General features: G+C 55.1%; 1 protein-coding gene and 1 long non-coding RNA gene across 2 annotated transcripts in view; one reads left to right on the top strand and one right to left on the bottom strand.

Annotated features, from left to right (window-relative positions):
- Nucleotides 1-140: 140 nt before the first annotated feature.
- Nucleotides 141-25,173, top strand: part of LOC119516591 — a 65,831-nt gene continuing 40,798 nt past the window's right edge. Inside the window, exons 1-2 of the long non-coding RNA XR_005213328.1 lie at nucleotides 141-251; nucleotides 3,550-3,718. This is a non-coding gene — a long non-coding RNA (uncharacterized LOC119516591). The remainder of the gene's footprint in view (nucleotides 252-3,549; nucleotides 3,719-25,173) is intronic.
- KCNK3 (potassium two pore domain channel subfamily K member 3) overlaps nucleotides 17,626-25,173 on the bottom strand; it is a 34,882-nt gene continuing 27,334 nt past the window's right edge. Inside the window, exon 2 of the mRNA XM_037812941.1 lies at nucleotides 17,626-20,737. Coding sequence (XP_037668869.1) covers nucleotides 19,809-20,737 — 929 coding nt within the window. The 3' untranslated portion in view covers nucleotides 17,626-19,808. The remainder of the gene's footprint in view (nucleotides 20,738-25,173) is intronic.

Here is a 25,173-nt window from a genome sequence, read left to right as displayed (position 1 = left end):
TCTGCACCTGCGCCCTGTCACACACAGGCTTCCAGGCCAAGCCCTTCTGGGAATTGCCTCAGACCCCGCGGGCACGTGGCGGGTTCCTGCAGACCTTGCTGCTGAGGTAGGAGGTAGGGCCTGTCTCCCCACGGCCCCCAACCTCCCTCACCATAAGACTGCCTTGAACTTGTGAAAATCGCCAATGTTGAATCAGGAAAATCAAGCGAAGGCTCCAGCCCCTTTTGCTGAAGGAAGGCCTCACAAAGGAGGTATATAGGAGAGTCATGGATAAAATGGAGGCATTCTCCAGGTAGACAAGGGGGAGAGAGGGAATGCTGTGTGCAAAGGCGAGGCCTGAGAAGTGCGGGGCATGTTGGACCACAGACGGCCCAGAACTTTCCTTCCCTGGACTCTCTTCTCTTCAGTCAGTGGGGGACATGGGAGACTCTGAAGGATATTTCTTCTTAGTTTCTTATTCTCAGTAACACCACCCATTTTGTATAATTGAAAAGGAATCTATTCATTTATCCAGAAATATTTACTGGGCCCTGTAGAGATGAATGAAACCCAGCTCCTGCCCCAAGGGGCAGACCACGGCAGTCCACACAGGCCAGGATCACCCCATCCCAGTAATGGTCTCACTGGGGCTCTGCACTATTTTCCCCCCACCCCCCCAAAGCCTACCCTATCCCCATATCCAGGCCAAGGGCACTGTCCCAAAGTAAGCGTCATCACTGTAGGGCCTGTCATCAGCCCTATGATGTCACTAGCAGCACGGTCCTTGTCTGTCTCTGTAACCACATCATAACATGAATTTTAATTGATCTGGATGTCTCCGGAACCCAGGAGACCGGGGATTTATTGGCAAAAATATGTGGAGCCCACTAGGTGCCAGGCCCAGAGCCAGGTACCGGGCCCCAAAGACAAGGGAGACAAAGTCCTTACCCTCAAGGAGCTGGGGAGTGAATAGAGAAGTTAATGGGGTGAGCTCTTCCTTGCAGGAATGTGGGGAGGTGCAGTAGGCAGAGGGAGCTGGGGTTAGGGATGGAGTTCTTAAAAGGGATGGAAACTAGGGAGTGACAATGACAATCAGAACTGTCTTGGGTCAGGCCCCCCGCCACCAGGCCTGGGCCAGGAGCTCGAGGCCTGGGGCCTCAGTTCTCACGGCAGCCCTGCAAGGCTGGAATTCACGGGAGACTTGGAAGAGGGGCAGGACACTGTGAGTGTGACCAGCCAGCTCTCATGCCAAGGTGTGACCCACCCTGAGGCTCCCAGGTTTCTGCCAGCCTGGCTAGAATGAGCTCTGCAGGTGAAAACTAGGGTTGGCTTTAGTGGCCACAGGGACACAGCCCGCCCCAGGCTAGTGCATCAGGCCTCAGGAGAATTCCAAGAAAACCAGAGAGGTTCCACGGCTTATGTTCATCTGTAGGCTTTGCAAAATCCCTCAGATAGTTATTTGATCAGATTCAGGGATATTTAGTTCAGTTTGTACATTGGATACGTTTTTGTCTCCTGATTTTGGAAACCCTGCTTTCCTAGGTTCATGTCTGCCCATCAGTGCAAATGACTATAGTTAATCCTTATTCTGGGTGTTTGCCCTCCTGAATTCCTAAGAAGATCTAGCTCCTTTAGGACTCTACTTGGGGAAGCCAGGGAGAACTTTAGTGGCTGGGGACGGTGGAGCTAATGGGTGGGGTGGGATGATGTGGCAGAGAGGCATGGTGAGGACTCCAGGGGTCTTCTCCCCTCCTTTCTGAGCCTTTAGAAAGCCACATGTGGGCCAACCTTCCTTGGGCAGTGTGCCGGTTTGGATCTATTATGTCCCCCAGAAAAGCCATGTTCTTTCAAGTAGTCTTGTGGGGGCAGACTTATTAGTATTTTGATTAGGGTATGACATTTGATTGACTATTTCCATGCAGATTGGCCCCACCCTTTCAGAATGATCTTAATTAGATCACTGGAGTCCTTTAAGAGGCTCAGGAAGAGAGACAGGAGCAGACAGAGACGCTTACAGATGCTTGGAGATGCAGACAGAAGGACGTTTGGAGATACTAAGCTAAGAGAGGAAGCCAAGACTTTGCTCTGGAGAAGCTAAGAGAGGACTCCATACACTTAGAGAGAAATGCCCCAGGAGAACCAGGCAGAGAGCTGAGAGAAGCTAAACGAGACAGAATGTCAGAGACATTTTGGAGAAAGCCATTTTAAAATGCAACCCAGGAACAAAGGACCAGCAGATGCCAGCCACGTGCCTTCCCGGCTGCATAGGTGTTCCAGACGCCATCAGCCTCCCTTCAGTGATGGTATCCTCTTGTTGATGTCTTAGTTTGGACACTTTTATGGCCTTAGGGCTGTAAATTTGTAACCAAATAACCCCCCCTTATAAAAGCCAATCCATTTCTGGTATTTTGCATATCAGCAGCTCTAGCAAACCAGAACAGGTGGCCATAGGCGATGGTGTCCCCCAATTGCTCAGATTTGACCACCCTGATCAAAGACACCAGCTGTGGGAACATCTCCCTTACGCAAGGATGAGTTTCAGCAAAGGGAGGACATTTACTGTGCGCTAGGCAGGGGGGCCCAGCCGTAGAATCTTCTCGTGTGGATGGGGGGAGGCATTCCTTTGTGCACCCTAAGGCTGTACAGTTTTCAGGAGTGGAAAAACATCCATGCAAGCTGCCTCCAACTAGGGAAGAGAGAGGTGCTTCTGGGTCTGCCCGTTAAAGGAAATAACCAGGGTTCAGCTGCTTAACATCTCTGAGCCCCACTTTTCTGCCTGTAAAATGGCAACGATAATCTGATCATCACTGCCTCCCGGCTTGTGGTGCAGAGCCAGCGAAGAAAGGACGTGGAAGTGCCGGCTGAGCCCCTGGGGAGAATCAGTACAGTGCAGTGAGGTCGGAAGGAGGGTGGGCTGTGGGTTAAAAAGTCTTCAGTCATTTTCTCCCAAAGGCAGGGACATTTTGAACAGATTTGCATGATACCTTCAAAGAGCCTCTAATTTCCAGAGTCAAATAAAATGCATCATGGCAACCCCAGCATTTGCATTCAAAGCTCACTGCCAGCCCGTGTCAATTTCATCACATTCTGGATCAGGAGAGGGTTACTTGACCCACCCCTGCTGGAGGAGGCTGGGAGGCTCCGCGTGGAAGAGACCCTCATTTTATTCTCAGCGATGGTCCCTACCTAGCACTCTTGATCAGAAGTGGGTTTTGTGTTTTCCTTTTCTAACCAGTTTCTGCTGCAGGACCTTGGGCCACTTCCCTGCTATGTGGTTTGTTCCCTGGTGGGAATGTGACCTCACCATGGGCAGGAAGGGGTGTCCTGTCTCCCCCTTCAGGGGTTGGCATTGAAGGGCAGCCAAAGAGATTGCCCCGGGCCTGGAGAAGGGATGATGGACTGGCTGTGTGGGCTCTGAGAAGAGGGCAAGGTTGGGGGTGATTTTGTAGTTGGTTTCTGCGGTGACGGGAGAGGATTAGATTAGGGGTCACCTGCTCCTCCCAGCCTCAGGCCTACAAAGGGTGATTTCTCAAACCCTGCCTTTCTTGTTTTGTTTGGCTCCTTACCCAGAGCACTGCTGACCAGCTGAGTGGGGGAGTCACTGGATCCTGGAAGCTGGAGTTCAATGTGGTCCTCTGGGAGCAGGATGACGTCAGATCCAGGCTATTTGCTGCATCAGTTAACCCGGCTGAGCTGTGAGTGCCTCTTTCAGCCACTGAATCGAGGGGGTAGGTCTCAGGTGAGTGGTTGCCTTTGAATATGCTATTTCCTAAGTTCATGATACTTTCTTCCTTGGACCCGCTGAGGTCTCTAAATAGACACTGGCCCCGTGGATGTGGGCCTTCCACTTGGGGAGCTCCAGCCTCCCGTGTTTAACACCGTCTGACTGGGGGTTGGGGAGATAGTCAACTCTGGCAGACTGGCCCAGGCAGGGTTGGAGCCCTTCTCCTCTTGCATACAGTTTCTGGTCATTCCTAGACATGGGTCCACCATCAGAGATCTCATCTTGTCCAAACATGTTGATGTTCAGACGAGGAAACCCGGGCCCAGTAAGGAGGCAACTTGCCCAGCTCTGCCTTCATGAGTGACTCGTGATGTGGTTGACTACATGTATTTATGTGTTTGGATTCAGGCTTTATTAGTTTAGGTTAAACTGGATGGGAATTAAAAAAAAAATCCACTAGCCCTATAAAAGATCAATCACATTTCAAATAATATGATCTGCGAACAAATTGCAAGAAGGTATTTTTGAAATATCTGGGGAAACCGAATATGGTCTGCATAATAAGTTATTGCCTAGGTAGTTAACTCAATCGGCAGTCCCTCTCCCCTCCAAGGGGTTGGGGAGGTGGGCTTGTGTGTGCTCATAGGACATGGCCCAAGGTTCCAATCTCCTAATTATGCAACTGGTCTTTCTGGCATGGCTTTACTGAGCAATTCATGAACTGGCAGCATCTCATTCAGAAAGCAGAAGGGAGCCCACCGAGGGAGTGGAGAGAAGCTTATAGAGGGTGGACGAGGAAGGAAGTGAGAAAATGTTCTGATTGGTTAAGTTTCCATTTTACATGTTGGGGTGGGAGTGTGTTACAAAGTGGGGAGTCTTAAAAGCAGATGTACATTATGTTAGTATGATCTGTCCAATCTGATAAACTCTCTCCTGGACTGCAACTGGTTTATCACCAGGTGTTACTCATCTATAGTTCCGTAGGGTGCATTTCATTGTTCCGTTTTCTCAGAAAGCCCCCCTTTTTGTCTTATGTTTTTGTCTTATGGAAAATCCTTTCTCAGGAAGCGGTCCCTCCCAGAGTGGCCATTTTCACTTTGCACAAGTGAAGTGATTTGCCTTTAAATACTCAATAGGGAAAAAAAAGAAAAAAAGGAGGAAAAAAAAAGGAGACAAGAATGGCAGAAAGCTGATGGTTGTTGAAGCTGTTGTGAATACATGGAGACTCGCAGTGCTATTTTCTCTAGTTTTTTTTTTTTTTTTTTTTTTTTTTTGCCTGTTTGTAATTTTCCATAATAAAAAGTTAAAAGTGCAATCCATGGGACTGGTACATGAATAGACAGATGGGTAAATGGAAAAGAATAGAAAGTCCAGAAATACACCCAAATAAGTGTGGGAATTTAGCAAATAAAAATGTGACCTTTCAAATAAATTGGGATTATTTATATGGTATTAGGACAATTGGGAAGCTATCTGGAAAAAATAAGTTTAGATTCTGTCACAGCCCAAGTGGGCCTTTGCTGCTGAGAGGCCAAAGAAGACGCTGGGCGTGTTCAGAGGCATGAACTTTTATTCAGGGCCTACTTACAAGGAAATGGAAATTGGTCACATTGCCTGGATTCAGGAGCTGCTCTGAATGGTGGCAGGTTCAGAGCTCAAGGTGAAGATACTCTGCAAAAGCAGGGGGTGCCGGCCGTGGTTTATAAGGGTTAGGACAAAGACATTCCGATGGGTATGAGCGTGTAAGTGTGGGAGCAGGGGTCTTGTGATACAGGGAGGATCGATTGTAGTCAACAGGGAAGAGGGGAGGATTATAGATTATCTTGTAGACAATAGTGCCTCAGGGAGTTTCAGGGAGGAGGTAATTATAGATTACATTTAGCCCCGGAGGCCTGATGCTACAAGGAGAGTAGGTCAAGCCTTAACTGACCTAGGTTACAGCAAGCTGCTGTGTACGCAGGCTTCAAGGCCCTTGGGGAAGGCCCTGGCCCAAGGCTCCCACAGATTCCAACCTCTCACCTTACACCAAAAAATTCCAGTTGGATGAAATATTTGACTGGGAAAAAAAAATTAAACCATAAACTTACTAGAAGAAAACATGGGTGAAGCATTTTTAATTTTAAACTATAATCATTCTGGACTGGGAAAGGCCTTTCTGCTATCATGCAAAGCCTTTCATGGGACAAAAAAGCATAAATAAAACCAAAGGCAATGACAACCTGTGCAAAATATTTGCAAATCACATCACAGACTGATTTCCTTAACACCTAAAGAGGTCCTAAACATTAATACGATAGACATTTCTCCAAAGAAGATATACGAATGGCCAATGAGCACATGAAAAGATGCTCAACCTCACTAGCCATTAGGGAGACGCAGTCCTGGAGACTGGATGCTAACGTCCCGCCTGCCTTGAGGCTGGTCACTTCCCCTTCCTGCACATTCTCACCTCCTGGCCTCCCAGATCCCAGGCTCAGCCAAGGCCATTTGTCCAGCACACAGTTCCCTGCTCTGCCACGAGATGGCACGCTGACCCTGCCACTAAAAATGATTGTCGCTGAAGCAATTTTAACCTTGAAAAGCAACCCCCTAGCAGTGCTTGCTTCTTGGGCATCATGGAGTGAGTGATTCATGGAGATGCAGAGTTACACAAAGAAGGGCTAAGGGCTCAGCTTCTCCAGGGGCCAGGTGGTGGAGACTCAGCCATGTGTCCTCAACCAGGTTGGTTGAGGACTTACCTGGTTGAGGACTTAGAAGGTGGGTGGGACCCCAGGCGTGGCGGGAGGTCTCAGTCCCCCGTAGCTCGGGGATTCCTTGGCTGGGGCAGAGAACCATGAAGGACATGGGCTGTGGAATCTAAGGGGGCAGGTCTGTTGGCCAATCTGTCTCTGTTTCTTACCGTGTAGGGTCCGTGTGCATGTCAAATAAGATACTGTATGTAGCTCTTTTAATAGAGTCCTTGTCCTTAGCACATTAGAAGCCGTCCTCTTAGAGACAGCTTCCCCTGGGGACTGACGTCTTCCAGGGACTGGCACCAAGCAAGCCAGGAGGCTCGAGGGCTCCCTGGGGGAAGGAGTTCCCGGGCCGAGGCAGCACCACGCTCTCCCTCGCTATTTCGCAGAAGGAGCTAATAATCAGTGCTGGCTCAGAAGGAATTCCCTAGCCGTCCAATGTCGGCGTTTCCCAGATTTTGCTTTTTATGGGGACATGTGAGGAAAGTACTGCATATCAGCGTTCTGTTTAAATGTTATAAAATGTAAACGATATGGAATAAAAAAGGAGGATGGCCTTTTAAAGAAGTTTTTGGCCAAAGCCAGCATTTGAAACTGCTGGAAACGACTAGGGCTGTTAATGTGTAATTTTTAGCGACTCTGGGCAAAATGACCTTTTCTCCACAGCAGAGACAAGCGTTAGTGGAGAGGGGGGCAGGCAGAGCAAGCGAGTCAGAGGGGGACACTTCGCCCAAGTGAGGTGCCCATGTGTGAGGGGCTCCTCTGGACGTCTGTGGGCTCCTGGTAGAGGAGAGTAGATATTGGTTTTCCTTTTTTCCAAATAGAGATCCAAGGCTTTTATATCTCTAAACTGTGCTTCCAGAACTTTCCTGGGGTTAAGAATCACTGGGCATAGGTGATGGTAGGTGTGGCTGTCTGTTAAAATGGAAATTTCTAGACATCTGGAGAGGTGGTCTGGCAGGCCACAGGGTGGGGGTGGGGTGGGGTATGGGGGGGCGGTTGGGAGAGGTGTTGACTGATTCCAGATGCCCCAGCACTGTCTGAGGAGGGGCTCCCTGCTTGACAACAGCTGACTTCCCAGGGGCAGGGGCTGGGGGAGCAGCACTGAAGGAGCCCAGAAGCAGGGGCTGGGGAGAGCTGGCCAAGGGACCACAGCGGCCCGGGGTCAGAGGTGCAGGCTGGGCAGATGAAATGGAACAAGTCCATGCTAGAGCTGGTCCTCATGGGGCCAACACTGGGTTCTCCCAGGAACCCAGAACGCCCAGCTGGGCTGACAAGCCTGTAGGGTCATTTTGCATCAGGATCTGAGGTTCTTCTTGGAGAGCCTCACCTGAGGCTCCACACTTGCTGAGCTCTTCTAATGTGTTAAGGATACCCATTTTACAGATGGGAAACAGAGGCTCAGATTGGCCAACAGACCTGCCCCCTTTGATTCCACAGCCTATAACCTCAAGGTTCTCTGCCTCAGCCAAGGCATCTCTGAGCTACAGGGTGTCTGCGACACATGGGCACATCACTCAGGCGAAGTGTCCCCCTCTGACTCGCTTGCTCTGCCTGTCTCCATCTCCACTAACACTGGTCTCTGCTGTGGAGAAAAAGTCATTTTGCCCGGAGTTGCTGAAAATTACACATTAACAGCCCTAGTGGTTTCCAGCAGTTTCAAATGCTGGCTTTGGCCAAAAACTGAAAGAAGTTTCTTGGAGTAGCCAGGCCACAAGGGAAAGACAGAGGGGGTGGCTCTAGGTTCACGTGGTACCAGTGGCTCAGCCAGTTCCCATGAGCTCAGGAGAGGAGGGCTGTGAGTAAAACCCCAAAGCGATGGCTCACTTACCCACCATAAAACCTGGGAGCGTCAGACTACGTGTTCTGAAGTTGCAGAACCGCGTGTTGCACCAGCAAGCAGGGTGTGGGACTGTGCTCCTTGGGACTGTGGCCGAGGCGGGGATGGTTCCGTGGTCTGGGCGGCAGGACGTCCTGCTGGCCCTAATTGTTGTGGAAGCAGAAGAGCCACCCCCTGGTCCCCCACCTTCAGCAGCTGCAGCCCCGAGGGGCAGGGGCAGGACCATCTGGGGCTCACAATTCCTTGCCCATCACCCTGGTGTGGGTGCCAGCCCAGGAGCTGAGGAGCTAGATGGTGGCCACACCATAGTGGCTTGGGTGGCGTGAGACCCTTCTGGACTCCTAGGAGGAGCTGGTGTTGGGGGTGGGTTTGATTTTAAAAGGCTGAAGACTCCACCAAAGCTGGAGCCAGAGAAATGTGGTTTTGTGGATTCTGGAGACCCTCTGTTTGCCCCAGGTCTCTAGGACCTGGAAGACGGTGGCTTCACTTGGCAGAGGCATGGTGTTTCAGGGTATCCCCCACCCCATCCTTTGCTTGAGGTCTGGCTTGTGCCAGCAACACCCCACGAGGCCCCAGGGCTGCTTGCGACATCCACATACCATGGGACATATATGGGCTGCGTGACACTGGTGTTACCCGCTGGCTCCAGCTGGCTTGGGTTGGGGGGGCTCCCCACCGACCCTCTGCTGATGAAGTGTGGGAGCCTTCCTCCTCCACCCTGGCCACCAGGACAGAAGGGCGTGGAGTGGGAGCACTCAGCTTACCCAGACAGCCGTGTTCAGTGCCTCTGCAGATTTTTAAAATACAGCTTTATTGAGGTAAAATCAACAGACAATAAACTGCACATATTTAAAATGTAAAATTAGGTAAGTTTTGACACATGTATATTTCTGTGAAAGCATCACCACAATCAAGATCGTGAACGCGTCTGTCACCCCAAACCTTTCCTTGCCCCTTGGCAATCTCTCCCTCCCAATGCCTCCTCCCCAGCCATGGTCCTGCCTTCTGTCCCCCAGATGAATCTTTTTCTAGAGCTTTATATAAATGCAAGCATGCGGTATGTGCTCTTTTTTGTCTGACTTCTTTCCCTTGATGTGATGATTTTGAGATTCATTCACATCGCTGCATGTATCAATAGTTCATTCCTATTTATTCTGGGTACTCTTCTGTGGTTTATCCGTTTACCTGCGGATGGGCAGCTGGTGGTTTCCAGCTTTGGCAGCTACAAATAAGGCTCTGGCGCTTGTGTTGGTGTGGAAGGAGCGCAGGTCAGGGACTGTCCCCGACTTGCTCTGTGCACATCCCCACCCTCTGGGAGCCTCAGTGTTCTCTCCTGGAGCATGAAGGGTTCCCAAGGGTCCCTCTAGCTCTGAGTCTGCTCTCTTTAGGTTTCTCCATTATTACAGTACCCCGCACCCACCCTCCCTGCTGAGTTCTGGGTGCTGGTGAGAGCTGATGGCGGAGGCTGGGCCAGGCCCTGGGTTCTTGGGGCACCAGGCTGTCCACACCCGCTCTGGAGCCCCAGGGAGCAAGTGTCAGTTGTGTATCAGCTCTTGCAGGCTTGGGCTCAGGAGTGTGCAATCAGAAGGGACCGTCAGTGCCATCTGCATGGCCACCCTGTGCAGTACTCGAATACCCTGGCAGTGCTCGGCCGGGCTCTGCTGGAGCACTCCCAGGGTGGGGGAGTCTGCCTCTTGGTGGCCCCACCCTCAGGTTCCACCCACCTCTGGACCCAGATGGGATGGGGTGGAGCTGGGTCGGCCCCTGCTCCCTCCCCCTGGCTGACTGCCCTCCCTCCCTGCCTCCCAGCAGCCTCAGCGGTGCCCTACTTAGACCCCAGAGGAGGGGATGGCAGCATAGTCACAGTCCGACGGTGGTGCCAGCTCTAGAATATTAATCCCCAGTCCCTCAGGTCTTAGGAATGCTGGAGTGGTTTCCCCGCAGTCTGACATCAGGCCACCAGCCTGCTGCTCCCTCCTGGGGGTCAGGAAGGGCTGTGTATGCCCAGACTCTCCCGGTCTGCCAGAGGCCACTGAGCAGCACCCAGGGTCCCCAACAACCTGAGAGGAGAACTTGGGCAGGTGGGAGAATGATTGTGGCACTGAGAGGCAGAGGGCGCGAGTGGCCAGGTGTGGGAGGTGGAGCCACATGGTCCTGGGTTCGCCACCTGGCTCTGCCACTTACTGGTTGGGTGACCTTGGGCAAGTGACGTGACTTCCCTGGGCCTCCGTTTCCTCACCCACAAGATGGAGATAACTGTGCTCACTTCTGCAGGGCAGTTGGGAAGTTTCAATAACACGCTGAGCCCAGAGCCTGGCACCCAAGAGGTGCTTTATAGACGTTACTTTCTTCCTTCCCGCTCTGGCCCCAACTGACCTAGGGCCCAGGACATCAGATCTCTACTCCTGGGGGCCACCCTGAGGGCACCAGTGCCTGGCCCCCCAGACCAGTCGCCTGAGAGGAGCAGATGAGAAGGGCAGTGCTCAGCTCAGCAGGGCAGAGAGCAGCTAAATGAAGAAACCCAAACAAGGGAGCGTGGGGATGGGAGGAGGGGGCGAAGGCCCAGCCAGGCGAGGAGACACTTGCTTCTTTTCATCAAGTTCAAATCCCCAGCCCAGGATGTGCTCGGGACCGGGGAGCCGTGCCAACGTGACAGGAGCCACCTGTGAGCTTTCATTAAACAGACACTTTAAGAGCACAGATAAAAGGAAGTGGCGAGAAGCTGGAGCCAGCGACAGTTCACCAAGAACATGCTGTCATAAATGTCACCCTGAACTGAATCTTCTATTTGGTTCTGTCCTTTTTCATATTTTTACCAAAGTCTTGAATAATGACGCAGAAGGCCGGATTATCACATCTGCGGGTGACAAGGAGCTGGGGGAGAGCACGAGTAGATTTATTGGGGAACCAGCTCCAAAACCTGGGTCATCCTCAAAGCCTGGAACCAACCAGATGGAATCTGGTAGAGACTAAGTATGCCGTTCTGCACCAAGATTAGCAAGAGTGACTGATGAGCTTCTGCTCGGGGGGTGGGGTGTGGTGGGGTGGGGTGGGGGAGGCCCAGCTCCAAAGGTGGGGAACATGCACTAACTTTTTCCCTTGCTCTGGAATTTTCCACTGACCTGAACAGTCAAGGACAAAGAGATGGCTCAGGTCTCCACGGCCTGTAAAAATAAGTGCTTTAGTTATGAGATGTCACCCTGCGGCAAGAATGCTGTGGCTCACCTTCTACCCCCAAAGTAGCCAAGTTGGGGCCACAGGCTCTCAGGGAATGACCCATAGAAACTGCAAGAAGGGGCGATGGCACCTACTTTTGAAATGAACCTGCTGCTTTGCCTTCTCCGCTTACCTGAGTGAGGGTGAAGAGCACTTGGGAGGTGGCAGGGCCGTCTGACTCTCTGTATTCCCGCTGTTCAGCGGGGTCAGGAATGGTGAGGCCAGGTGGACACAGGGAGGTGGCCAGGCTTTGGATGTTTGCAGGAAGACTGGCTGCCGGGCCCGAAGAGGCTGTGGGGATCCCCTCAGGGACTGAAGCCATCGGGCATTGGGAACCCCCTCCCCCCACTGTGAAAGAGGACAGTGGCGAGAACCTCGCTGCTCCAAGGGCTTCCACTGTCCCTTTAGTTCCTCTTTACCTGCCCGGCTAGAAATAGAAGGTGGGCTGGGGGAGAAGCGCATGGCTTCCCTTTCCAAGATCCTCAGGTTGAGGTATGGGCTAGCCTCGGAGCAGGGAGGGGACTAGCATGGAAAGGGATCTGAGATTGAAGTATGAAATTGGACTAGACTGGTCTGGACTTCCTTTTAGCCAAGAGTGACCACACAGCTCTGGGATTGGCCCTAGCTGTTATTTAAGTGACGAGAATGGGAGACTCAACCTAGTGTTGCAAAAGGCGATGAAGGAAGGGAGAATAAAACCATTTCTTCCTTGTGGTCCACCAGGTTCAGACTGTTTAGTAATCCTGTCCCAGCTCCCAGTGGTGGGAAAGCCATCGGGGTCCATCATCCCGCATCTCCTGCAGGCAGGGGTTCCGGAATGTGTTCTATGGCACAGCGGCAGCCCTCTGCCATCCCCACTGTGTCTCCTCATGGTCGCGAGGTGGCTGCCACAGCTCTGATCCTCACAGAGTCCAGGCAAGGTCCAGCCAAAGGAGAAGGGTGCTTCCTCCCCCATGATTTCTTTCAGGAGAAGAAAGCCTTCCTGATGGCCCCCAGTGGACTTCCCTGAAGAGACGATAACCAGGACTGCCCACACATCCCTACCTAAATGCTTCCGGCCCCTGCAATTGGCATAGACCCTAGGATGGGGTTTGGGAGGATGAACATCTGAGAAATGTCTGCCTTTTGTCACCAAGGCAGAAGGGTATAGGGATGGCTCTTGATTATTAGGTAACCAGGGGCATCTGCCGTAGTGGTTTACACGACAAAATCCAGGGGGTTTTGGTGGGCTGCCAGCTCAGGCTGCGGTGGCCACTTGAAAACCAGAATTGCGCTTAGGCTGTGTGGCTAGGAGAATAGAATCCAGAGCAAGGGGGGCGTGGTCCCCACCTCTTGCTGGCTGGACCACGCATGGCATCTCAAGCCCCGGAGCGAAGGGAGCCTGATGCTTTTCCAGGGAAGGGGGCTGGGCTGGCAAGGGGACTAGAAGTGCCGTCATGGGAGATGCGGCTGAAGGAAGGCCACTTCACCTGGAGAAGGCTTAGAGGCACCTGTCAGTGCAGGGAGCCGTCTTGAATTGTTCATAGGAATGACCCTGATGGAGGGAACTACTGCACGTGGCTCCAGAAGCAGAGCCAGAACCTGAAGCAGTTATCCTTCCAGAAGGTGGACATTTGTGGCTGCTACGTAACAGTGAATAACAGGCTGCCTCAGAGATTGTGTGTCCTGTAGTCACGGCTGTGTGTTTCGGGAGGGAGGCTGGGCTGGATGAATTCCGGGGAGGTACAGTGGAAAGCTCATGAGCTTTAGAGTCACAGGGGCCTGGGTGGGGCCTGGCCATTCTCTAGCTCTGTGACCTTGGGCAAGCTACTTAACCTCTCTGAACCCCACCATTCTCATCTACTAAAATGAGGGTAATAGTACCTGCCTCCCAGGGTTGTTGTGAGACTTCTAAAGTCAGTGGCGCATGGTAGGTGCTCAATAACGAACAGACCATTTCTTCTTTGGAGTCTCCTTTACCTTTGGAGAGAAGTCGGCTAGGCTGTATGTTCCCCGTGGCAGCCAAAAGTGTCAGTGGCACTTTCCTGAACTAGAATGAGAGTCACTCAGATAATAGCCACTTGGTGTTCACAAGGACACAGTGACGGGGCCCCGTCCAGCCATGATAATTTTCACAATGAAGAAGGGCCAAGGACCAGCCCATGCCCCGGTGGCACCTCGGGACTCCCCAGTTGGACCCATGCGGTCGGACCAGCAGCGCCTCTTACACCCCAGTGCTGAGTCCAGAACAAGCCCAGGGAGGGGGCCTCCTTCCCACCACCCTGGCCTGGTAGTCAGGCCGGAGCATTCCATAGTCTCTCATAGCATTCCATAGCATTCCATCTACCAGGGGTGACCTGGTCACATTTTCCCTCTTTAGGGAAGAAGAACTGTGGGAGGGTGTTGATTTGGGGAGTCGGCCTGGGTCAGAGGCATGACCCTTTCCCCAGGAAACCTTGCACCCCTCGCTTGTCCTTCTGCTGCAGGGCAGGGTTGTTGTCTGGACAGTCTGCGGCCCTTGGGCCAACGTCTGGGGCTCTGGGTGGAGTTTGCCCAGGGCCTGTGGTGACGTGGATGTGGTGTTTAAGGCTCTTTGTCTCCCTTGCTGACGGGTTCTGTGACCCAGCCCACCTCAGGGCTCCCCACCCCTGGGAAGCCGCCCAGTGAGCTGTGAGGCTCGTGAGCAGCGGGACACTCGCTGGCCCAGTTACCGGGACTGGGCTCAGCCCTGGGTCTAGCACGTCGGTCACCAAGGAGGCGCCTGGGGCTCTGTGCAGAGCTCCGGATATGCAGGGGGACGTGGAAGAGGTCCTGCTCCCGGGACCCCGGGTCCTTCTGAGTTTTGGTTTCATCATCTGTAAAGTGGCCTAAATGAAACAGTCGTCCCAATGATCAAATGAGCCGATGATGTGAGACAGCCATGTAGGGAAAATACTCTCGAGGTGGATTTTTGGGGGTGTGAAGGCCAGAGGGGATCGTGATGGTCAATTCCATCACAGTCCCTGCCCGCGGGGGTTGGGGGGCACCACCCCCAAGGCAGTCTGCCGGCAGCCGGGACGCCGAGGGGCAGGGGTGTGAGCCTCCGGGTGCTTGTCCACGTGTGGATGCTGTGAGTTTCCAACATCAGAAAGACTCAACCCCGGAGATTAGCAGCTTTCATCTGAAATTGGAGTAGGAGAAGGCTGGGTCCCTACTCGTGTGTTAGTGTGAGTGTGTGTGTGTGTATATGTGTGAGTGTGTATGTGAGTATGTGTGTGGCAGGGAAGGGTGGTGGGAAGTTGGCACATCTGGATACTAATCTTGGATACACCATTAACTTGTTTCATGGCTTTGGGCATGGCACTTACTCTCTGTGAACCAAAATTCCTTCCTCTGCAAAAGGGGGAGCTGGACCTACAGGAGAGTGTGTGTGTGTGTGTGTGTGTGTGTGTTTCTTTGCAATCTTTGCCAAAAGGTTGTGGTGGTGCCTGGGGGCTGTTAGTCCAGCTTATGGCTCCTGCCTGGCTGGGCAAGAGGCGGGGCCTGAGTCCACTCTATTCTGGGTGTCAGGCCACTCGGGAAACTGAGTCACTCGCCTTCTAACAGGAAGCCAGCTTTGGCAGCGAGAGGGGGCTTGAGTGTCAGGCTGCCCCTTGGGGGTGTGAGGGTGCCTGGGCAGGGCGGGGAGGTGCTCTCCCTTTGGGTACAATAAATCCTCCTTGGCCTCCTGACATAGGTTGTGGGGAGATGGCTGCACTTGGGGTAGGGGCAATGCTGAGCCTGCAGAGATAGCTGAATGGCCCCAGATGTGGTGGTGGGAGGACCTGGGGTAGAGAGGATTTCTTAACTCCATCGGCTCTACCACCCTTTAGGTCACAGCTTCCTCTCTCACTAAGGTTCCAAATATGAAATAAACAGCTTGGGTGCTTCGGCCAAACCTTTGCTGAAGACAGAGGACACACGTGGATGGCACACCGTGAGCTGGGTAGGAGTCTGTGCTTTGGAGCCTCCAGGCCTGGGCTCAACTCCCAGCTCAGCCGCCAATTTGCTTGGACCAGTGAGCTGCTCAGAGCCTTGGCTGGAGCTGGCACATGACTGAGAATAAAATAAGTATTTTGTATTATTTGTCCTTCAGCTGCAGAAGGACTTATAAGTTAAACTTTTGGATATGTATTGCAGAAGGAGGGAGGGATGTGCCTTCACCAGACAATGAGATTTTGATGGACCAGCATTTCCCAAAGTGTATTTTGTGGCACACAGGACGTGACATGAAGGTCTGGTGTTTAGAATGAGTTTGGGCCATGCTGGGTGAAGCAAAGGCAAACAGCTGTCTTTGCTGCCAGATGTTTCATAACCTTCACTTAGTCAAGGTGCTTTGTGACGCTCCGTGAATGGGTGACATCTGCAGCGTTCCTCCCAATTCTTTTGACCAAGGAACCCTGTTCCCACCAAGCACACCATGGAGACACATTTTGGGAAGAGTTGCTGTTGCCCCTTCTTTCTCTCTTGGCTCCTGGGAAGCCTGTCTCTGTGTGCGGCTCACACCAGGCACCACATCAGCCTGGGATCTTGGTATATTTAGCAATCCTCCCCCCCCCACCCCTGCAGTTCTGGTTTTCTGTTTGTGTTTTGCTGTACATATATCCTTTCTTGCAGGACTCCTCAGATGTGTGGAGGTGAGGAGGGTGGGGGTGGTGTCAGCTGGAGGGAGCCCAGGCTAGTCTGCAAGTAGCTCAGAGCTGAGGGCAGGGGCCGGGTACAGCTCACGTCTGCCCTCCACGGCTGCCTGGGTACTGATCACTCCCTAGGAAGATGGGGGTAAACACAGTCCTTCAGGATTCCTTCAAGTTCTGTTTGTGATTATTTCACCCCAGGTGATGAAGAAAGGAAGGCAAGTGGCAGCATGTTCATGTCTTGCAAGAAAGTAAAAGTAACCTTGGACTGGTCACTGCTGACCTCAGTAATGAAAGTTTTGCTGACGTTGCAGTCAGCTGTTCTAAGAAAGACAGAGGTGGTTGGGTCAATGGGCTGTACCCCCACCCCGGCTTCTGGAGCGGGTGACGAGGACCCGGTCCCAGGAGCCTGCCTGCAGCTGCGGGGAGCAGCCGGGGGCACCATCAAGAGAGCTGACTGCCTTCTGCCTTCTGCAAGGTGTGGGGGCCACTTCCCCTGCCTTCCCAGCGAGTGGGGCTCTCTCTGTCTTTGAACCCGCCTGTGTATGGGGGCAGGAAGACGGGGAGAACACACCCCTATCTATTGTCTCTTGCTCTAGTGCATCTCGATCTGCAGGTAGCAAACCATTTTAGTGGGTGGAGAAATCAGTTTAGTGGGTCATGAGCAGCCTGTTATAAAATGGAATCGAATAGAAAGTGTTCAAATGCGTTGGGTGTAGTCAGGGTTAAGCACTGTTTCATGAAAGCTGGATAGCTAGACACACAGACAAGGAGAAAGGTGGATGCGGGGCTGTGGGTAAGTGTGTTACTGGGGCCGGTACTCAGTGGAGCTTGGAAGCCACTGACCAGCTGACTCTAGGGAATGGCTCCGGCTGGGCTGGGTGGATCTGCTCCCCGGGTCTGTCCTGGGCTCTGGGGCCCTCTCCCAAGCCTGAGGTGTTCCTCAGATGCAGAGAAAAAGGTACCCTGAAGAAAGGTGCTTGTGACCAGCCCCCTTTGAAATAGACCCTTCTGTGTCAATCAGATCACTGAGCCACGTGAGCCCCTGCTGGCAGGGAGGGATGGTTGACATGAAGTCAGCTGGGGTGTGTCCCTGGTTTGGATCTGCCTGCTGTGTGAGGAGGGGGACGGCACTGGGCTAGTTATTGCCAGTTCTGGTTCTAATCCCGGTCTGCCATTCACTGCTGTGTGATTCAGGGCAAGTGACTTGCCCTATCTGGGCCTGAGTTTACTCCACTGCAAGGGAAGGATTGGACCAGCTGATTTCTCTGGTCCGATTGTCTGTTCCAGGATGGCACTGTGAAAGGCTAGGTCTTCAGGGAAATCACAAAAGGGAAGTGGGTGCTGCCCCCACCCCAGGCTTCTCCCCAAGGCCTCTGCAGCGGAGGGTCTGGTCAGCCTGAGGTGTACCTGCAAGGTGTGTCTGTAGACCTCGGCTGGGGGAATGGCTGCCCCCTGGCAGTGCCAAGGGAAGTTGGGGACAGAGGCAACCGGAGCCCGAGCCTGGTCTCCATGGACAGCATTTATTAGGTGTCATTCTCAGTGTGAAGACAGATAGGCAGGAGGAGCAGGGGGGAGGCCGTGGCCGCCACAGCCTTTGGAGTCCAGGGCTGCCCGGGGTGGGGGTGTGGGTGTGGGGGCCTGTCACCCACACATATTGCATATTCTGTGGCAGTGTGCCCAGGCATAAGGCATTGGGGAAGCAGAAAGGCTGCCTGCAGTGGGAGGGGGCGAGGAGGGGACGTGACGTGGGCCTTCCAGCTCCCTGGGAGGGACCCAGCAGGAGACAGAGCCGTCTTCTCTCTCCTTCCCCACCAGCTCCCTGCAGCTTTGGTTGTGGCTCCCTCGGGACTGACGGGACAGGACCCCTCGAGGGCAGGGTCACACACAGGACAGAGGCCAGCAGCACTGCTCCTCCCCCTTCCCCCCAACACACACATAAGGGCACCATGCAGGACCCAGGCCCTGCTCTCCTGGGGCGGATGGGCGGCCAGCTCCTCTGCAGAGAGACAGCCGGGCCAGGCTTCCTCCTTCCCAGGGCTTAGCCGGGGGATATGCTTGGGGTGGGGTCCAAGGCTGATCACCCTGTGGGCCCCCCACTCTAGCTTCCCGACGTGCCAGGGCTGGCCTTGCTCAGCAGGGCTAAGGAGCCGACAGGGGAACCGCTAGGGGCGCAGAAGGGAGGGAGGCATCCGGCCCGTCGCCCACGCACCCCGTCTTGGAGTCATCCTGAGCTACCGTACCAGCTCTGGCCGTAGGTCTCCAAAGAGGCACTGAGGGCACCCCTCCATCTGCTGTTCTCCACCTGGGCTTCCGGATTACAGGTGGGGTAGGCAGTGGGCATGCCAGGTCCAAAGCCCCACCCCACAGCCCTGGCTTATCTCTAGCACCAACACTGGCTGTGGGGCCAGGGACAATTCCCAGCGGGAGAGGCCCGCTAGCTCTCTTGGATTCTGAACCCCCTGGAGCCTCAGCTCCTGGCCTTTCCTCTGTGAGACCCAGCTCTGCTTCCCTTGGACCCAGGATTTCCCAGTTTGTCAGCAATCGAGAAACGAGGGACCCTGCCCTGCCCCCGGGGCCCACTCTGCACCCCCTGCCTCCTGGCCAAGAGTAGCAGAGGCTGAGCCTCTGGTTCTGGTCTGAGCCCCAGTTGCCCACATCAGGCCAAGGTGTGCACGGCAGGAACTTTGCTTCCGAGAGCAGACTGAGGAGCTTGGAGGGAAGCCCACTCAGGCCAGGACCTTTATCTTTTGCTTTCTGGGTCCCCTGTGGCACCCATTTGGGCCTCAGTGTTCTCATCTGTAAAACGGGCGAGAACTCTTGCCCAGACCACCTAACTGGGTTGTTGAGAGAATCACACACGAGTAGCCAGAACAGGGTTTTGGAGGCTAAAAATCACTCCACAAATTTAAGAGCCAGTGATTATCCACAGTGGCCAGGGAGGGCAAATCCGGAATTTTCTGTTCCAGATCCCAAGGGCAGTCTCCCCGAGGTCGGACTCCGTCTGCCCCCCCCTCCATCTCTCATGAGAAAGTGGCTGAGGGTCAGTTAGCTTTCCCATACCAGTTGGACCCTCCCTCCAGACTGGAAAGCCACTGCCTCCTCCACTCTCCTTTCCACTCCAACTGCCCATCTTCCGTCTGTCTGTCCTGCCCTCTGGAGGCTAGCTTTAGGGACTGCTGGGTTTCCACTTTCTCCATAACTGCAAAGCCATGCAAAACAACACAAGAGGGGTGGGAGGTTGGGAGACACAGCTGGGGATGAGGAGGGAGGGAGGGATTCAGTGGGGGTGACCCGGACAAAGACACCTTGGCTTTCGGAGCCAAGGGGAGGGGGGAGACCTGGCAGGACAGAGGTATAAATAGAGATGCAAACGAACACGAAACACGGAGCCCCTCAGGAGGCGGGGGTCTGGGTACGAGAAGGGCCTCTGAGGTCTGGGAGGCTCCCAGCTTCTGCCTTCCCTTCCCGTGGCTTCCCCATCTCCCCCCAAGTTTCACATTTCTCGGAATTTGCAGGGCCCGGAAGGGGGCTCCAGGGGCCCTCAGAGCCCGGGCTCCGGCCGGCTGGTGTGAGCAGGCACAGTCGGAGATGGGGGGCAGGATGGTGAGAGGGGTGGGGAGAAGCCCCCCGCCCCTCGCCCGGCTCGGCCGGGGCTCCCCGGTGCGCCCGGCGCCGCGGAGCGCTCACACGGAGCTCCTGCGCTTCATGAGGCCGCGGAAGGTGGCCAGGCTGTGCAGGCCGGTGGACACGGAGCTGATGGCGGAGCGCTGCGCCGCGCTGCACAGGCAGCGGTGCGAGGGCGTGTCGCTGTAGCGGCCGCCCACTCCCGGCGACGAGTGGCTCTGCTCGCCGCACGTGTCGGACGTGGAGAGGTCCCGCGGGATGATCATGGGGATGGAGTACTGCAGCTTCTCGCGGCTCTTGTACCACAGGCACGAGCACATGGACTGGAAGTGCAGCACCTCGGCGTAGACGTTGCGGAACCCGCCGCCGCCGCCGCCCACGGCCGCCGCCGCCGCCGCGCACGAGACCGGGTCCTGGGGGCGCGCGCTGCTCCCCGCACAGCCGCCGCCGCCGCCGCCGCCCGCCTGCCCGTTGCGCGTGAGGAGCGCGCGGTGCTCGGCGTCGCGCTTCTCGTCCTCGGCGTTCATGGTCATGAAGCGCAGCACCACGAGGTTGAGGAAGGCGCCGATGACCGTGAGGCCCGTGAGGATGTAGACGAAGCTGAAGGCCACGTACTGCGGCTGCGTCTGCAGCGCCTCGTCCTTCTGCAGCGCCACGTAGTCGCCGAAGCCGATGGTGGTGAGCGTGATGAAGCAATAGTAGTAGGCCTGGAAGAAGGTCCAGCGCTCGTAGTAGGAGAAGGCGGCGGCGCCGATGCACAGCGTGCTGATGCACGAGAAGAAGCCGATGAGCACCATGTTGGCCATGGACACGTCGGCGCGCCGCAGCCCCAGCCCCTTCTTGGCGCGGTGCAGGAGGTACTTCACGAAGGTGTTGATGCGCTCGCCCAGGCTCTGGAACATGACGAGCGTGAGCGGGATGCCCAGCAGCGCGTAGAACATGCAGAACACCTTGCCGCCATCGGTGCTGGGCGCCGCGTGGCCGTAGCCTGGGGCAGAGGGGGCGGGGAGGAGAGAAAGCACCGCTGTGGGGCCGCCCTTCCGGAAACCCCCGCCTGCCCCCTCCTCTCCTGCCCTCGCCTCCCACTCCACCTTGCAGGCTCTAGACCTCTCTTTCCGTGGAGGATGGGGGCATCAAAGTTTTGGGGGCACTGCTTTGTCCCCAAGCACTGTGCCAGTCTCCTTACTCTTGTGACCACCCCGTAAGGAGGGAGGCCACGACAGGACTTTCCCCAGGTCATACTGTCTGGGAGCAGAGCGACCTGCCTTTGAAGTGGAGTCTGTCTTCAGAGACGGGTCCTATTTCTACACCTAGAGAAGGAGCTCGCTGGGCTACCGCTGGGAGCTCCTTGGAGAGGCAGCAGGGATAGTGTGGAGGATAGTGGCCGGTCACTGGAGCCCTGGGTTTGAGTTCAGGGTCTGTGGGCTTTGGACATGCTCCTTGCCCCCCTCTGGGCTCTAGTTTCCTTGGCGACTAGAGAGGAGGTTGGATTGAAAGGGTTCTGACATTCTGTGATTCCTTGTGGGGGAAGGAAACTGAGGCTCAAATGACTCCTGGCTGATTTCCCTGTTGCTGGCTGAAGTTCAAGGGGTGGGGGTGGTTGGCAACTGGGGACTTCCAGTCTCCCAGGGGTGGAAGAAGGGGAAAGGAACCAGTGCTCTGTTGCCCTCTGCCATCCATGTGATCAGTGCTCCAGGGTCCTTGCCAGCCCCACAGCCTGGCCCCAAAATGGGGATCCATCCTCATGGGGAGGTGGCATTATCCTTCGGTATCCTGACAGGTGTGTTGCCATTCACCAGCTCACACGGAGCCAGGAGCCACCACCAGAGGGCCATAAGTCAAGAATTCTCCTGGCCACCTGGATGGGGAAGTCCCCCAGAGGGGACCACAGAGGCTCTGGACACTGGTTCTGGCCCTGTCACAAGTGGCTGTGTGACCTTGGGCAAGCCACTCCCCCTCTCCGAGCGTGTTTTCTCATTTGTAGAGTGAGGTCTACTGGTCCTGTCCCTGCTTCCTTCACCAGATTGTTCCGATAAGTTATTGCTTTCGTTAATAGAATTATGATAATATGCTGGAGTCCTTTCTAGTTTTTCTTCCTTTCTAAGCCTTATCAAAACTTAACCAAATGCTGCTTTTCCCATGCAGCGTCCAGATTCTTCACAGCTGGAAGTGATCTCTGCCTTATTTGCGTGGCACTGAGCATGTTCAGCTTTGAACTTGGGGGCCTGTGTTACCCCCCACATCCTGCTCTGATCCCCGTGCCCCCAGCTAAGCATTGGCTTTGGGAGGGGAGGGTGTGTGTGCAGGGTTGGACCTTGTCGTGTTCCTCTCTGGCTGCCACCTCCACGTTGCCAGCCATAGCCACAGGGGCCCAAAGCACATCTGATGAATTCATGGCAAGGCAGAAAACTGTGTGCTCTGATGTCAGACCTGAGTTCAAATCCTGGTTCTGCCACAGACTAGCCATGTTTTTTTAACCTCTCTGAGTTTTCCTTTCCTCATCTGTAAAATGGGGCTGAAAATTGTTCCTGCCTTACAGGACTTTTGGGAGGAGTATGTGAGATAATGTGTGAAAAGCACTTAACCTCAGGTCTGGCACATATTGAATGCTCGATAATGCCTTACTATGATTAATAATGAAGGAAGTGCTAGATTTCCCTCACATTTCCAAGAGAAATGTGGGGCAGCTCAGTTCCAGTAATGCTGGTGTCTACCAGCCCAGGACTGTTGGAATCTTAAATTTCACAGAGGCCTGGGGATGGCTGCTAGGGATGTGTAAGCTGTGGGGCTGCCCTTAGAAGGGCTCTGCTGCCTGCCACCAGGGTTTGGAGCTGGGGTCTGTGCCACCCTTTGTCAGGGGCCCCGACAGCTGAGCTGTTGAGCCGTGGTGCCTGGCCCGTCTGCACCCTGCAGAGTGAGAACAGATTGTGCCCGCCAGCTCCGTGGCAGCAGCCAGACCACAACTCACCTCGACAGCTGGGTAGGCCCCAAGCCAGAGCTTCTCGCTCTGTCCTTCTCTGTCTCCCAGGCCGGCACGGCTCAGGGTGTGGGGCTGGACGGGGAGCTGGGGGTGGGGGGATGGGCTGGGCGTGGACCTAGCCCCAGCTTGACCACCTGCTGGCTGTGTGACCTTGGGCACATGCCTTCCTCTCTCTGAGTCCCACTTGCCTGGTCTGCACTCTGGGGACCCGGTGTGAGGTTCCAGGATGGAAACTCTTACTCCCCACTCTGGCTGCCCGCCTGAGCTGTCCTTGGGAGCCTGTGGAGTCCCTGGCAGAACCCGTGCAGGTAGGTGTTCACAGTTGAAAGGCAGCCTGAGAACATTGCCCGGGAGGGGGTCATCATCTTTGCCTTCTTCGGAACACCTTGTCCCTCAGGATACCTGGTGCCCACCTGCCCAGCAGCCTCGCTGTTCCCTGTGGGCTGCTACAAAGCGCCCTGCTTCGGGGAGCAACAAATCAGGGTCTGAGGCCTGTGTGGATCTGATTGCAGCTCAGCTTTCTGGCCCCTTTTCTTGCTGGGCCCCCCGGCAGCTGTGTTGGATGATCCCTTCTCACCCCGCACCCCTGTCCTCCCACTTGCCCTCTCCCCACGAGGTTTTATACCCACTGCCTCCTCCCTGCCTCTGCCCCACCCAGATCCCGAGTGCCCCCCAGGGCCTAGCTTCAGTGCCTGCGTGCTTGCCCTCTGTCCCAGCCGGCATGACAGCTGCATCCCTGCCCCTCTGTTGAACTGGGCGACTTTCAAAGCAAGCAGCCCATCCAGGCTCAAAGGCCCCCATCAGCCACTGCCCCGTGCAGGACAGCCGTAGCCCTGGGCTCAGACGCCCCCCGGGGTCCACCCTGCCACAGCTGAGGCTACATAAGAACTCCTGAACCTTCAAATACATTTTTAACTTAATTCTCAAACTCTTGCTGCAAGACAATTACTGGGGATCTCTCCATGGGACAGTTGGGGGAACGGAGGCTGGAACTGCCACCAAATAGCAAATGGCAAGGCTGGAGTTTAAACAATGTGTAACCCCAGGAAGGGTGACGGGGGTGGGAATCCAAGGTCCAGAGACAGGAGTATTCCACTGGGAGCCTCACCCTCGGGCGCGACCCTGTGCTGGACATGGCAGAAGCGGAACGGGAGTGTGCTGCCCGGGGAGACGGACGCGTCTCTAGATAGCGGGCCCGGGGTCAGCATGCCCCTGCCCCTTCGCCTGTCCCATTGTCACTGCGTGAAAGGGCAGGGGAGCTGTGAGGACCTGCTGACGTCGGCAGGGGCGCCAGCCGGGGTGGAGCCACTCCCAGGGGACCCTGTAACTTCTGGGAAGTAATTGGGAGTTTGGCAAGGCCCGTCTGCCTGCCAGCGGGCCCACCGCCTTCCTGGTCCTTGCCCACGTCAGGCTTGGATTTACGAGAGAAGGGGGATCAGAAGGGATTCCCCAGCTTTTCCTCCCTGTCCAGTCCTGTGGGTGTCTGGGTGACAGGCTTGGTCTGTCCTTTGTGCCACCGGCACACACAGAGGCTGCTCTCTGGGGCTGGTTCTCTGAAGTCCCCTCTCACAGTATGTGCTGGACTGACCAGCCGTGACTCAGGACCCCAAGACCCAAGAACTCCAGCCGGTGCCTCTCAGAGCACTGACCAGGGCTTCCGGACTGTTGTAGCCCCTCCCGGCTAGCAGCCTGAACCCACCATAGACTTCAAGGCTCTCAGAGCCAGAAAAGCCCTCAGTGACCATTCGGCCCAGGCCTTACATTGTACAGATGAGAACATGGAGGCCCAGAGAGGGAAAGTCACCTGCTGAAGGCCACACAGAGGGTGAATGGCAGAGCTGGGACCATGATCCGAGATACCTGGTCCCGACACCAAGTGTGTCCAGTGCCCTCTGCCTCTGGCACAGGGGTGGCCAGAGTGGCACTTGCTCACTCAACAAGGGCCCAGCAGACTCTGTTTGGAGCAACAGCTAAGACGGCACTGGAGCCTGCCTGGAAACCCAGATTCACCTTAGGCAGCCTCATGGCAAGGTGGGCACATGAATAAGACATGCAGGTGCAGGAAAAATGAGGGCTGGGGTGGGAACCTCTGGACCTCAGTTCTCTTTTCCTCCCACCACCACCAAGGAGCCTAGGAACAGGCTGAAGCACCGTCTTCCAGGGAGATGCAGCAGGCTGGGGGCCTTGTCCTCTCTCTTATGGGTCTTTCTCTCCCTATGGACTGTTTCCTTCTAGGTAAAGCCCAGCCAGCCACTCTGAGCTCTTGACGCGGCCTTGGCTGGCCTGGGCTCAGCTGCCTGCCCCCTGCCCCCCGGCCTCACCCGCTGGCCTGTCTGCCTGATCTCCTACCCCTGGTCTAACTGGCTATGAGGTCAAAGTGCTGGCCTGGTCCTGGGAGGAGGAGAGAACAGGGGGCTAAGAGGGGAGATTGGGGGCTGACCTGA

This window comes from Choloepus didactylus, chromosome 20 (assembly GCF_015220235.1).
Source record: "Choloepus didactylus isolate mChoDid1 chromosome 20, mChoDid1.pri, whole genome shotgun sequence".
NCBI classification, from domain to species: Eukaryota; Metazoa; Chordata; class Mammalia; order Pilosa; family Megalonychidae; genus Choloepus; species Choloepus didactylus.
The sequence above is the reverse complement of the archived record's forward strand: the minus strand, read 5'-3'. Positions and strand labels throughout refer to the sequence as shown.